This window comes from Urocampus carinirostris, chromosome 4 (assembly GCF_059441175.1).
Source record: "Urocampus carinirostris isolate Australia breed hairy pipefish chromosome 4, RoL_Ucar_1.0, whole genome shotgun sequence".
In the NCBI taxonomy this organism is placed as follows: Eukaryota; Metazoa; Chordata; class Actinopteri; order Syngnathiformes; family Syngnathidae; genus Urocampus; species Urocampus carinirostris.
This window is the reverse complement of record NC_142352.1, coordinates 15,809,617-15,823,545: the sequence shown is the minus strand read 5'-3', so window position 1 is coordinate 15,823,545 and position 13,929 is coordinate 15,809,617. Positions and strand designations below refer to the sequence as shown.

Here is a 13,929-nt window from a genome sequence, read left to right as displayed (position 1 = left end):
TCACTAGTTCACTGGTTCTCAACTGGTCTGACTTCCGAATTAGCATTCCACCCTAATGCTAAGGTGCGACCCAAACAACTAAAATGTCCACTTTTCAAATATACGCAATGATAGAGTACACAGATTAAGTGATGGAATATTTGGCCGGAAATGTCAGTTGGGGTTTTAAAGGCGCCAGCCAATCAGAGGAAAGGTTTCACGACCTAGCCAATAAAGGCGAGGCGATGTTTGCAAGCAGTGTGTGCGCGACTGTAATAGGCTGGTGTATGTTGTCAGTCTAACTGCCGGGGTTGGCGGGCGGGATGCAAAGTTGGCCACCAACAGAGACGATGGCGCGACATGACAGCTAGTAAGTAGCCATAGCATCTTATCACATAGAAAAGAAACTCATCAATTAAATCGGTCTATGACGAAAGTCAGGAGAGCGCAAAAAAATGGGTGTTCTGTGGATTGTTATCGTGTCCGGGAACCAAATGATGCTGCTTCGTGAGAGAAAGCAATAGCGAGGCTGTAGGTCTGGCCTAGTGCTACGGCTAGGCTAACAACTCTCTCAAGACACTCCTGCAGAGCCTGTATTTCACCAACGATAGATCCATTCCCCGTGAAATGAATGACCTGGAGCTACAACTTGTGGGAAACCGCTACATTCGTGACCATTGTATTTTAATCATTGCAGAGATTTTGCTTAAGTCCAGGTTACCCGATGCTAGCGTGCAGCCAGCCACCACCTCGCTTAATTGCTTTCTTAATCCGAAAAGAGAAGCCTTCTAATCTTGCTATACTTTTGTATAAAGACATTAAAAACCAAGTTTTCAACTGAAATTCTGTTTTTATTTTTGGATCAATAGTTGTTATTTTGTCAGAGTCATAATGATGGCATCTCAAGGTAGATTTACATGTCCCTATGATTAAGTTCTCACAGAAAAAAAGAATTAGTCAAAAGTTTCACTTTCCTTTTAAAATCGAAAATCACATCAAAATTGCAATAAAGATTAAAAAAATCGCAATCCGTTTTTTTTTCCAAAACCCTGCACCCTTAGTATATAGTAAGTGTAACATACATTGATTTATTCAATACCGTTGTAAATAAATACACATGTAAAATAAATAAAAAATATATTTACCTTTTTTGTGATGTGGCTTGAGCTGGTTGGTACAGTGAAGTTAGTGGGTGGATGCTGAAGTGGAAAGGAGAAGGCAATGGCAGAATAAAAAAAAAAAAAGATTTTAAAACTTGGATTATCATGCTCTAAGAAAAAAATGTTCTGATCGTCTGCCTTAATGCATAGCTAAGGTTGTGATTTTTGTACCTCTTTCAAATTTCTCGACAACTGCAGGCTTCAATTCCATGGTAGTCATGTTTTCGCTTCCCTCTTTTGCCTTACCGCAAGTCTTGAGACACATAGCAAGTAAATACAGTACAAACATACAGTACAGCATTACCGAATTACTTAGTCTTTACGAAGCACATTCGACTCTGAAGTGAACAAAGGCATCGAGAGAGGTAGTTTAGCAAATGGCATGTAGGCATTTTCAATCACAAAAGGGTATTCAGTATTTTAAATACTGCGTATGTCAGTATACATTTATTGGTTTCAATAACATTGATAATTATACAGGATTTTCTAAAATAAGATAATTGTGAAAAAATATCTTAATTGTATCTAATACAATTAAAAAAAAATTATAATACATTTTGGATTCATTACAAATTAATTGAAACACGCCTCATCGTTCTTTTGTTTAGAAAACTCAAATATCCCATTTCAAGATATTAGAATATCCTGATAATGTATACTGTAAACCATCGTCAGCCTAAAATAAACAATAAAATACTAACTTGCAATATTTCACTTGACTAATAATCTATCCATATGGTATTCATTTTTTTATTGCATACACAAAATGAAGAACTTTATCATAATATTTTAATTTTTGGAGACAGTCCTGTACATGTGAAAGAAACATGAAATATGATTTACCTTTAGTGTGTCGTGATATTAGCTCACACGTATTATAGATCCCTTTTTTACAGATTGATTCGTTTTTTTCATATGAATTTATAAAGGGACAGTGTGTATTGTTTGGTGGTAAAAAAACATTCATCTAAAGAAACAACATTGATCTCGATAAGCAAAAGTACTGTCATACTATCATATAAATTTGTATTTTAAAATGCTCGTGGATCAATTAATTTGTATTTATTTTGAATGACATCGGCCTCACCAAGAGGGACTGATATAATTTTCTGTCATCTTGCTGGTATGGGTACCAAAAACAAAAAAAATAATGCAAAAGGCCTTGCATAAGGAAATCCACTTTTCTAAACCTTTTTTGTGGAAAAGCCGATTTGGACCAATGTCACCCGGACTCTATATCTAGGGGACCTTAAGTTAATTGAGTTTGATACCTCTGCTCAATAACTATTACCATGCTATTACTTTAGCAATATGTTATAATAAATCATATACAATGCTAAAAATAAAAACGATTCTTTAGAACAATTTAACATGGGCGTCACATCAGCTGAGTAGTTAGCGCATTTGGAGCACAGTTCTGAGGTCAAGGGTACAAATCTAGCTACCTGCCTTCCTGTGCAGAGTTTGCATCTTCTCCTCGTGCTTGCGTGGGTTTCCTCCCATATTCCAAAAACTTGCATGCCGGATTAGTTGATGGCTCTTAATAGTCCCTGAGCGTATGAATGGTTGTTTTGTCCCTGTGTCCTCTGCGACTCGCTGGCAACCAGGGTGTCTCCTGCTCACTGCCCGAAGATGGCTGGGATGGGCTCCAGCTACTCAGCATAGGCGCAGATATTTGATGGATGATTTAATATGAAACAAGCTTTGGCAGACATTGTTTCACAAAATGGGGAAGTCTAAAGTGTGTCTACTTACCTTCATGGTTCAAGATGAATCTGAAACAACTGAAAATGAATTGTAAGTTTAGTTCCTAACCTTATAAATTGCCAATATTTCACTTTCAACCGCAAAATAAAAATAAAAAAGACACAGCCACAAACCCGTTGCTTCGAGTTGTTTTTCTTGAGTCCTAGCATTGTTGTGAACGATGCGTACTTTAAAGTTGTTTTTTTTGTCACGGCGGGACTTTCTCACTGACTTCCCACAATTTTATTTCTCAATTTGTTCTGTCTCTGTGGCAGTGTTTTAAAGTTTAAAGAGCATTCTTAATGACGCTCCTGTTTTGTAAATATGAATCCTTTGCACGTCACGTTGCACTCCCCGGAAGTATGAGCGCGGACAGCAAAAATACCTGAGCGCACGACAGTTGAATAAGCAGTTCAGTTAAACAAATATCAAAGACCATGGCGGAATAATATAACCACATCAATTTATGATAGTGATTTTTTGCTGTGCGGTTTGCTGTGCAAAAGGTTATCGTATCCCCTTTGATGAAGACAGAAGATGGCGAAGGATATCTGCAATCAGATGGAGGGATCATTCTGTCTTTTTTTCTGTGTATATGTTGAAAAATCGGCAGCACTGGAGCTGAGTGGTTAGGGCGTCCGTGGCACAGTTCTAAGGTCTTGAGATCGAACCTCCTGTGTGGAGTTCGCATGTTCTCCCCATGCTTGCGTGGGTATCCTCCCACATTCCAAAAACATGCATGTCAGGTTAATTGGCCTGTCCAAATTGTCCCTAGGTGTGAATGAGCAAGCGAATTGTCTGTCCCTTTGTGCCCTGCGACTGGCTGGCAACCAGTTCAGGGTGTCCCCTGTTCACTGCCCGAAGATAGCTTGGATGGGCTCCAGCATCCCCGCGACCCTACTGAGGATAAGCGGTGCAGATGATGGATGGATGGATAGATAGGAGACACTCAGTGTAGCTACCCATAAGTTAGCTTGTGCTAGTGTAGCTGAGTGTGTCTGACGTCTACTGTGGAAAAACCCATTGGCCTGTTCAAAATGATGATGATTGAGAAACAATTTGAGCTGCTTTTCATTTGATTGCATCATGGATACAACATATTAGCATATACAGCTAACATTAGTGTTTTACCCAGAGGTGGGTAGACTAGCCACAAATTTTACTCAAGTAAAAGCACTGTTACATCAGAATAATATGACTCAACTAGAAGTAAAAGTATTCATCCAAATACTTACTTGAGTAAAAGTAAAAAAAGTACTCGGTGAAAAAATAACTGAAGTACTAAGTCACTGTAGCAACGTCGTAGTTATGGATTTTTTTTAAACAACCAATCAGATAATCAAATTTATCAAAGTCCATCCAACAAGAAAAATAAAATAAAAGTAGATTAGAATAATCAATGTGAATTAAAGTGCTTTATTAAACAATGAAAGAGTAATAGTATAAATATAATAAATAAACTAAGCACATGTAGCACCAAGGAGCACATTTAAAGCCCTAATACTTATCTTAACAGGTTCTGCAAGCAGAACAACATGTTAGCGCGTGAACTTGAACAAAGGAGACATTGCATATTGTTGCTGGTGTTTTGCACCCTTTTTAAGCGAAACATGCTTTTGATTTGAGACCCAGCGTACACCTCTCGTGTGTTTTCATAGTCGGAATTGCTAAGCGTCATTTTCGATCTGTTTCATCCATAAACACTATTTTTCCTGCTTAAGTTGAATACGATCAAGAGACAAGGCTGCTAAGTTTAATTAGTAAACGTGCTAGAGTCTGGCGGAGTTCCGTGTCAAAATAAATGCACCTTAGTGGAGACAGACAAACGCATAAAGTAACGACTTCAATGTTTTCTAATGTAGCGGAGTAAACGTACTGTTTATTCTTCACAGATTTCCTGAAGTAAAGGTATAGCGATTTAAAAAAACTCCTAGGAGTACAAGATTTCCCAAAACTTACTCAGGTAACACAATGGAGTACATGTACTCTGTTACTACCCAACTCAGGTTTTACCTTTGCTCATGTGACGAAAAATGCACCCGAGCATGAAAAGTCATCTCTTGTGAAAACATTACTAAAAGGACTTTGTATCAAATGTTGGGGGGGAATGTGATAGAACACAAAACCACTGTGCAGTGCTCTTTTTTGTAATGACACTGTAGCCAAAATACATTCATCCGAGCAACTGAAAATGGGGGGCCTCTCCCCTCTCCGGCTCTGTTAGCATGCTTTGAGTGGGTATGCTGGGTGTCATCCTTCATCTCTTTATTGATGATTTTGACTGTCTTGTAGTCCTTTTGCTTTCACTGTGTGAACTGGTATACCGCTTTTTCCTTGTCACGTTCTTCATCTCCTGAATGTTAGTCTGGAACTTTTTCATTGCATTTGCGCCCTCATTTTGTCCCGTTGTCGGATGGTAAATATAGTTAAAATTATTGCTTTATTTGAACGTTTTTATTAGTTATAGCAAAAATTATATGAAGATAATTATCATTATCGTTTTATCGCCCAGGCCTAACTATAATCCATTAACTTATCATTGATAAAGAATATTATTACTCTTTAAATAATTAATAAACAATCACCAGGCAATTAAAATTATGAACAAAGAGGATTTTTAGAGATTTTCGAGATGTGTTTTTCACATCACAACGGCGGTAAGTATAAATCAGTGCATTAAAAAATAAATCAATATAGCACTTTTCAGGCAATTAATTGGAACTCAAAGGGCTGATAAAACCCTTCAATGTACAAAACAATTATACATTGTTTTCTTTTTTTTCTTTCCATCCATCCATCCATTATCTGCACCGCTTATCCACAGTAGGGTCACGGGACCGTTTATCCTCAGTATCGTTGCACTAGTCAAGGCGTGAGGTGACAAGGCTATGGACGAGGATAGCTGTTGTCTGTGGGGTAAGGGAGGGGCGGAGACGGTTGATGGAGTGCAGGTAGAAGTAGGGTGACCGGATGATGTTATTTATACGAGAGTTAAAAGAGAGAGTGCTATTTGAGGATGACACCCAGACTCTTGACCACAGGGGAGGGAAAAACTGAGCAATTGTCAACAGAAAGAGAGGAGTCAATTTTAGAGAGCGTGGATTTGGTGCCAATGAGAAGTAGTTCCGTTTTGTCGCTGTTTAGTTTTAGGAAATTGACGGTGAACTGTGATTTCAGAGGAGGGGCCCCAGGACAGAGCTCTGGGGCGCACCTGAGGAGACTGTAGGGATCAGAGGAAAATGACTTGATTTGAATGAATTGTGTGAAGCCAGAGCGGTACGAGTCAAACCATTGGAGGGGCGTGTGGGATAGACCAAGTGAAGAGAGTCTGCTCAGAAGGGTGTAGGGTCGTGGTGGTCGTTTGTGAACTTGATAAATGCTTGATAAGATAAACACAAGACCACATTAAACCGTAATAATTGTCTTTTTATTTAATCTTTTTCACAATGAACAAAGCCTTTAGACAAGAGCGGTTGAAAAAATCCTCGTGGATTTGTTTGTTGCCTGTTGCAGCATGGAGCAAATATACGGTGCAGGTTTTAAGGGTATGGGTAGGAACAGAGGGGAATTACACCGACAAAACAGCGGCTGTGTCGTGGTTTGTGTATTGTTCCTGTGAGTGAAGTGCAACGATGAGCCACATTCAACAAGGCTTTGCCGTAAAAACCTCGGCCATAGCACGGCAAAATAGCCCATTTGGGTTGGAGAAATACATGTAATGATAGCATGACGCGAGGGTGGGGTGGGGGGGGACTGGGCATTATGCCCTGTCTCCTATTATGTGCTGACCTCAGCATTAGACCGAGCGCTATTAGACAGCAAAAAGCCCAGGAGAGAAGGGCAATGGCTTTAAAGAGTACCTTCTGTACGCAAGAACTAGCTTCCTTTGCACATGAGCAGACCCGAGACAGACCATAAGAGGGAATGGCGCTTATATAGACTGCCTACTAAAATTTATATATACATATATTAATTATACATACAGCAATTCCTGGTTTAACGCGGGTAATAGGGACCTCTGCAAATTCTGCAAAGTTGCCTCTCCCCTATTTTTAATAGCGTTTTGCCGGGCTCCACTTGCAGCAATAGGCGACCAGGAATAATAGATCGCGGCCACACAGGTGACGATCATTTGAGGTGGATAGAATGAAAATAGTGCCACCACGCATGACAAATTTTCTCTCTTGGTCCCCGCTGTCAGCAATAATCGACTAAGGATAATAATCACTGCCAAAACAGTGCAGTTGATTTTAGCAGGCCAGAACGCTTCAGTGGCAAAAAAAATGCACTCTCTCTGCCCCAGCTCTTGGCAATAGTCGACCTGGGGTAATAGATCGCAGCCACACAGTTGCTTATCATTTTGGGCAGAACGATCGAGAAAAGTTTTGAGCAATAATGGACTGTGGATAATTGCAGCCAAAACAGTGCAGTTGATTTTAGCAGGCCAGAACACAATTTTACTCAGGCCATAGCGGCATTTTTCAGCTGCCCCAAACCCCAAATGAGCTCTTAGCCTTGCCTGCAGCAATAGTCAATAGGGGATAAAGGATCACACTAGCTCAGGTGCAGTTTAATTTAGGGGGAAGCAAGGGGTGAAAAATAAACTGCCACTCATGGCACACACTCTTTTGACCGCTGCTCTCAGCAATAGTCGACCATGGATAGTTGATCACAGCCAGTCTGATCACAGCCGAAACAGTGAAGATAATTTTAGGCTTGCCTCAGGGGCCTGCCCATATAGAAAATGCGCTATACCAGTCCCTGGTCTCCACAATAGTTGACAGTGGATAATTGACCACGGACACAACTGTGAATTTCATTTTAGGCGGGCCAGAACAGCAGGTCTCATGAAAAAAACGCCTTTTTCCAGTCCCTGCTTGCAGTAAAATGCAAAGGGGACAATAGATTGTGGCCGCATGAGTGCACTTTACTTCTCGGTTGGTAGAATGGCAAAAAGAGAAGAGACAGGCCCGACAAAATTGTGCTCTGACGACCCATGCTCACAGAAATGTGTGAAAGGGGATAATGGATCGCCAATTATCTTATATGCCGTGATCCACAGAGGTCGCAAAGTACCAAGCAGCATGGATTACAGTATGGCTTTCAGTTATAGTTTATATTGTACTTTTTTATTTATTTTTACTATTTCATTTAAAGTTTTTGTGTTTCGCATTTTCACAGATGAATTTGACAGCAAGAAAAAAAAGATGTCTCATTGCAATGACTAGAAAAGGAACATATCTATTTGATCTCTAAAGAATAAAGGATGAGAAAAAAAGGAAAATATCTCATGATGCAAATTTGTCATTTCACCTTCCTTTCACCCTTTAGTTTATCTTTAAAGGCATCCAAATGAAAGGCGGTGAACAGCGCACTTTAATTTGGGCACGGTGCAGATGGAATTATTGGATTTATGTAGAGGCAATAACAATTTTTCTTTTATATAACCGCTAATATTTCCCGTGCCTGCTCTGAAAACGCTAAAATATGCAAAACCAAACTGAGAGGTCAACAGTAAGTGAAACACTTTTGTGAGGAAAGTCAAAATTTATATGAAGATGATCAACACTGCACTGTAAATCAATAAAATTAAAAAAAAAAAAAAACTTTGGGAGTTGTACCTAAACAGAAGTTTCTCAGACAGCTAAAACTGATCGAAAAAAGGTCATAGAGACTCCAAGTAATACTTACATACATATAAATATAATTACTCAAATAAGGTGTGTAACATTATCTTTTATTAGTTTTAAATGTAATGAAATCCAATTACTTGATAAGAACAAGGTATTTATTATCTTTCAATTGTTTGAATTGCCCAACTTAAAATGCATGATTTTATTTCTTGCAATATATTTTTATTGAATATTTTAACCATGTATTAATATTTGTCTCCCACCCTAAAACAAAATCAATTATTTTATTAATCTATCATAATTATACATGAAAATGAGAGCATAAAATTAATCATGTACACAATTTAAGTGAGGCAACAAGAAAGTATATACAATAAAAATACATATATTGTTATTATATGTACTGTATATTATTGGTTTCTGAATATTTTAAATTTGGCATTCCTGCACACCCAAAGTATATAATTTTTATTTTTTGAGGTTTGATCATTGAATTAGTTGAAAAAATAAATATAATAGAAACAATTACATTTTATAATCTTATATTTGCAGCATATTATTTATTTATAAGCATTTTAAATCAAGCGATTCAAAACACAAAATAAATATAAGAAGTCTTTGAAGTGTGTTGATTGGACAAATTCGAAAATTATGAAAAATAATAATAAAAAAATACTAATTATATTATATATTTTATGTATACAGTAAGTTAGTCATTTGAGATGTGATAATTGTACTAATTGTAAAAAAACAAAAAACAAAAAAATAAGTAACCCCCTTGACTATAACAAAGGAGTAGCTTGCAAACAAGTTTATATGAGATTTTTAGCTGGCATGATCATTGGACATGATCAGTGTATTCAAAAATCACAATTTTAATCAGTTTAACCTAATAATGAAATAATATTAACAGAAATACTGTAAAAACACAGTAATGCCATGATACATGCTATTTTGGAAAAGCGGTAACAAAAAAGTAGCTTTGAGCTTTAAAAATGCGCAGATTTCTGATAGATACCGTATATTATTATTTTTTTTTACAGTGCAGTCACATCTTCGAGGACACTTAAACGGGACACATGATTTCTAATAATTGTTCCCAAAAAGAAATAATGACGCATAAACTAGTGCTAGCCACCAGAAGCTAACCGGGTTCTACATAAGTCGCCGTTCCCTCTCATGGACGCTTCACCTGTGGACTTGTGCTTGCACCACTTTCTACTTTTTTTGACTTTTTAAAAAAAGCACTTATCTGTTGTTTCACAGCGTGGCCAAAACGTGCCAAGATTTGCAAAAATAAACGTCTGTTTTTACCAATTGGATCCAACTAGCTAAGACATCAAATATTAGATGTCCAGTTCCCAGAGAACTCTACCACGTGTTGAGAAGGACTACGCACAAAAATAAATAACAAGGGGGGACTGCTTTGGTCCGGTTATAGAAAAATGCACATTCTGGTGGACCGAGGGGGTGGGGAGTTGAACTCGTAAGCAGTCACAAGCTCCAAAAATAAGCTCTCCGTAGAGACAGTAAGGCAGTTTAATGAGCGTCAAGAAAACCCTTCCATTCTTTTTTTTTTTTTACATTTCGGGGAATTTAAAGTAAAACGATAACCAAAAAAAATAAGCATACGAGCTCCTGTGAAAAAAAAAATAGCTGCCTCGTAAAAAAATGTTCTCAAATACCCCCCGATAGTTGTCTTTGCTTTTGAATGTTGTCGGTGTTTTTGGAGTTGGATAAAAAGTCTCAAAAGCGCTCGGCAAAAAAGATGCGGGAGAGGAAGGAAAAGGAAACACAGATGAGAAATAAAATAAAACAACCCCAACTAAAGCAAACTCACAGAGTTCGACGACCTTTGCCAAATACAATATAAGCCCATGTACTGTATATTGCAACACAACAATATATTAATTTAATAAAATACACAATATAGCTGTACACGTAACAATTTGGCTCAAATGCACAGAAATCGTCATGGAGTCAAGAAAAATACGTTTTTTTTTTTGTTCATGTCGACACATCTAACTGGAGTACATTTACACATATAATGGTAGTGATAACGTGAAGGAACGTTTTATTATTTTTGGAATACAGTGAAGCCTCGTTTATCGCGGGGTTCCAATTCAAAGAGAAGCCGTGATAGCCAAAATCTGTAAGGTAGAAACCTGTAGTATTATTAAAGTTATTTTTACAATTTTTATACAATAAAAGTAGACCCCCGACCTTATTACTCTAGGGTCTGGAGTTTTCAGACCCTTTTAACGACATTTTCCCAACTATACGATGTCAACAACAGTTGTGACCCCAGCTTCCAACGTTTTGACATTATGGTCAGGAATAAGATGATTTTTGGCCCCTCTGTACGGCATATTTTCCACCTTATCATATCAACAAATAATTATTTCGCTTGCCAAACATGTTATAGAATTCAAACTTTTGCGGTGTTCATGAATATATCTCTAATATGCCTGTCTGCTATTGGTTTGCGTAAATCGCATCATGATAATGCCGATATGCTCTTGGCTGAATTACCTCTCACAATGCCTTTCCCTTCTTTCATTTAAAAATCTCCCGTGCTTCGTAAACAGTTTGCCAGTCAGCGATATAATTCTGAATTTTTTTTGGTATTGCACTTTTTCGCTATGTGTCGCAAGACTTGTAGTGATGCTAAAGAGAAAAGCAGACACACGATAACCATGGAAACAAAACTTGTGATTAACAACATTTACGAAGAAGGCACACAAATTACTAAGTTGCATGGCCGTACCCAATCCATGATCAAGATCATTATTAAAATGAGCTGTTAGAAGCAAGGGAATTTTCTAAGGGCATGACAATCCTCACAAACAAAAGTTTTAAAAGCTGTCTTGTTTGAATCCTCCATTTCCTCCCCACACGTCATCCACCTGCTACTCCACTAAACCAGCACAAATCATGTCACACAGAAAATGAAAAAAAAAAATCCTTTACTTGTATATTTATAGATTATGTTATTCAATCATAGACTTGCATTTTACTGTACACAATTGTCATGTGTAGATTTGGAGTACTGATGTACGGGGCTAATTAGCATTGATTTCTATCGCCCGCTATACTGCATTTGCTTTTTGCCCACCTCTGAACGGATTTATGGGGGTCTACTCTGCTCTGCTCCACTATACATTGAAATAAAAGAACAGATCCTTTTTCCCATTTTTTGGCTGGCCATTTTACTTCTGCTCAGATATTAAAAGGCAATGTTATTGATCCACTTGTAGAAAAGTGAGGGACTATTTAGCCAATCAGAAAGCAGAACACGCAGAACACGATGCATGGTGCAAATCAGTGGGACCGTGAAAATTTAAGCGCGTCATAGCGAGGGTTCACTGTATTTTTCACCAAAACAGAATCGCCACGCTTGGCTTTAACCCAAGGACACTTTTTTTGCTGAGATTCCTTTTTTCCCTTTATATATTTAATAAAAAAGGTATAAATATTCTTATTATCAGGACATTATGAATGAAATCTTACATATAGGCGCCTATATTATCATATAGATGATGTTTTTTTTCACAGTTGAGGAGAGACGTCTCTTTTATACAACTTGTGATTGCCTTAAGGCTTTGTTTCATTCATTCACACACACACACACGCCCACACACACACACACACACACATACTCACACACACACACCCACACATTTAAATTCACTTTACACGAGGGACAAAAAGCCGATGACGGACACGACAATTACAGCAGTGTAGTGCAAGTGTGTTGAGCGTGGCCGTCATGGTGGACGTGTGAGGAAAAGCGTGAGACGTGGCTACAAAAAAGCAAATCAAGACTCCTTCGAAACTCGTCCAGAGTCCCGGAACCCTGATCGGCAATCCCTTCGGGTTTCTCGGAATTATCCGAGGAAGTCGACGCCCGCAATTGCGTGTTTTGGACCGGCTTGTCCGTAGTGGCGTCGATTGTTCTTCCTTTTTCCCGTGGGCGGGATTGAAACAAACTGGTGAGCTGGTGGGCACTTGGATGAGATTTTGCGAGGTGCCGTAGGCGCAACCTCTGTGTTTTTCTCGAGAATCCAAAAAACAGAAGGTATAAATTCAGCAGGTTTCACATTTTTTTCCGTTTCTTGGAGATCAACTTTTCCCACCATCAGTTTTGAAGGTAAAAGCTCCCCGAAATTGAGACGATTGAACGACTTTTGGTGACCGGTTTCTTCACTTCCTCAGTGTGCCGGTGGCCTCGGCCCCTCTGCAGTCCTGCAAAAGCTTGTCGATGTCCCTAACCACCTGGTGAGCGTCCATCCCCTCTCGGCCGGTGTCAGGTTCACCCTGTTCGAGAGCTCGCTCCATTTCTCCTCGGCTCTCCTGACTTATCCTGGAACGGGCCTCAGCCAGGACCTTGGCCACCGGGTCTGAAGGCGGCAAGGGCGGGTAGCCCCCTTGCTCCCGGTTCTGTTTGCCAGGCGACAGGTACTGGCCGTCGGGAGGTCCGTAATACCCGGAACAGGTGGCTAGAGGTGGTTTTCCTTCTGCGCCGTCTGCTGGACTCTTCACAGAGGCAGGACAACTTTTCACCGGGCTTCCAGAGGCTGAGGGAACCTCTTGGAGCAAAGGGCTGAGGGCCCGCTTGGCCTTTAAGTAGGGCTTGACGTTAGCCACCAGGATGGTGTGGTCTCTGCGCTCCTTGCCAAAAGTGCAAAAAGTTTTCTTGCCGTTGGGGTTGACCGTCTCGTAGTTCTCCGTCTCTGGAGCGCTCTCCATCCCCGCCGGCACAAAAACGTTGTTGCGGTAATCCACGCCCTCCGCCTGGTTGCTGCCGGCAGGGAACGCCGGCATCCAGCAGCGGTCGGAGTGACCCAGCACTCGGCACTCCTCGGTGCAATTCAGACAGTCCTCATCTGAAAAGAAAGACGTGGAACAATTAGGTTTAATCTCAATACCCCCTTTCCCTTCAAAAAAGTCTTATTTCTCCCCAAATCCAAGCAGAAGGAGGGAGATATGGCATCACTGTGTGGTAAGATAGGTGCATGGCAGCATACAGAAAAACCTGACAGTGGGCCATCAACACAGCCCTGAAAATCAATGGCTGCTCTCTGTCCAGTTTAGAGGACATCTCCGACAATAGTATACCAGAATCTGTCACCTAGGCTACCACCTCTTTGACCTGCTGCCCTCTGCTAGATGCTACAAATCCCTTAAACAAGCACTAACAGGGTTGAGACTGTCTCTTCCCAAGAGCCATCACCAACCCTAATAGGCACACAAAACTGTGAAAAAACTATCTTCCCCATTTAATGAAAAAAAAAAAAGAAAAAAAAAAATCTAATTCAATTTTTTATGATGCACTCAGAACTTAGGTCTGTCTGCAAGCATTACCTTAATAATATTACCTTTTTATCCTAACATTCTAATTTTATTTTTTT

General features: G+C 39.4%; 1 protein-coding gene across 3 annotated transcripts in view; it reads right to left on the bottom strand.

Moving 5' to 3' along the window:
- Nucleotides 1-6,290: 6,290 nt before the first annotated feature.
- The window catches only part of pcdh17 (protocadherin 17), a 95,349-nt gene continuing 87,710 nt past the window's right edge, over nucleotides 6,291-13,929 (bottom strand). For all 3 annotated transcript variants that reach the window (XM_088333757.1, XM_088333758.1, XM_088333759.1), the window contains exon 5: nucleotides 6,291-13,404. In XM_088333757.1, coding sequence (XP_088189883.1) covers nucleotides 12,722-13,404 — 683 coding nt within the window. In that variant the 3' untranslated portion in view covers nucleotides 6,291-12,721. The remainder of the gene's footprint in view (nucleotides 13,405-13,929) is intronic.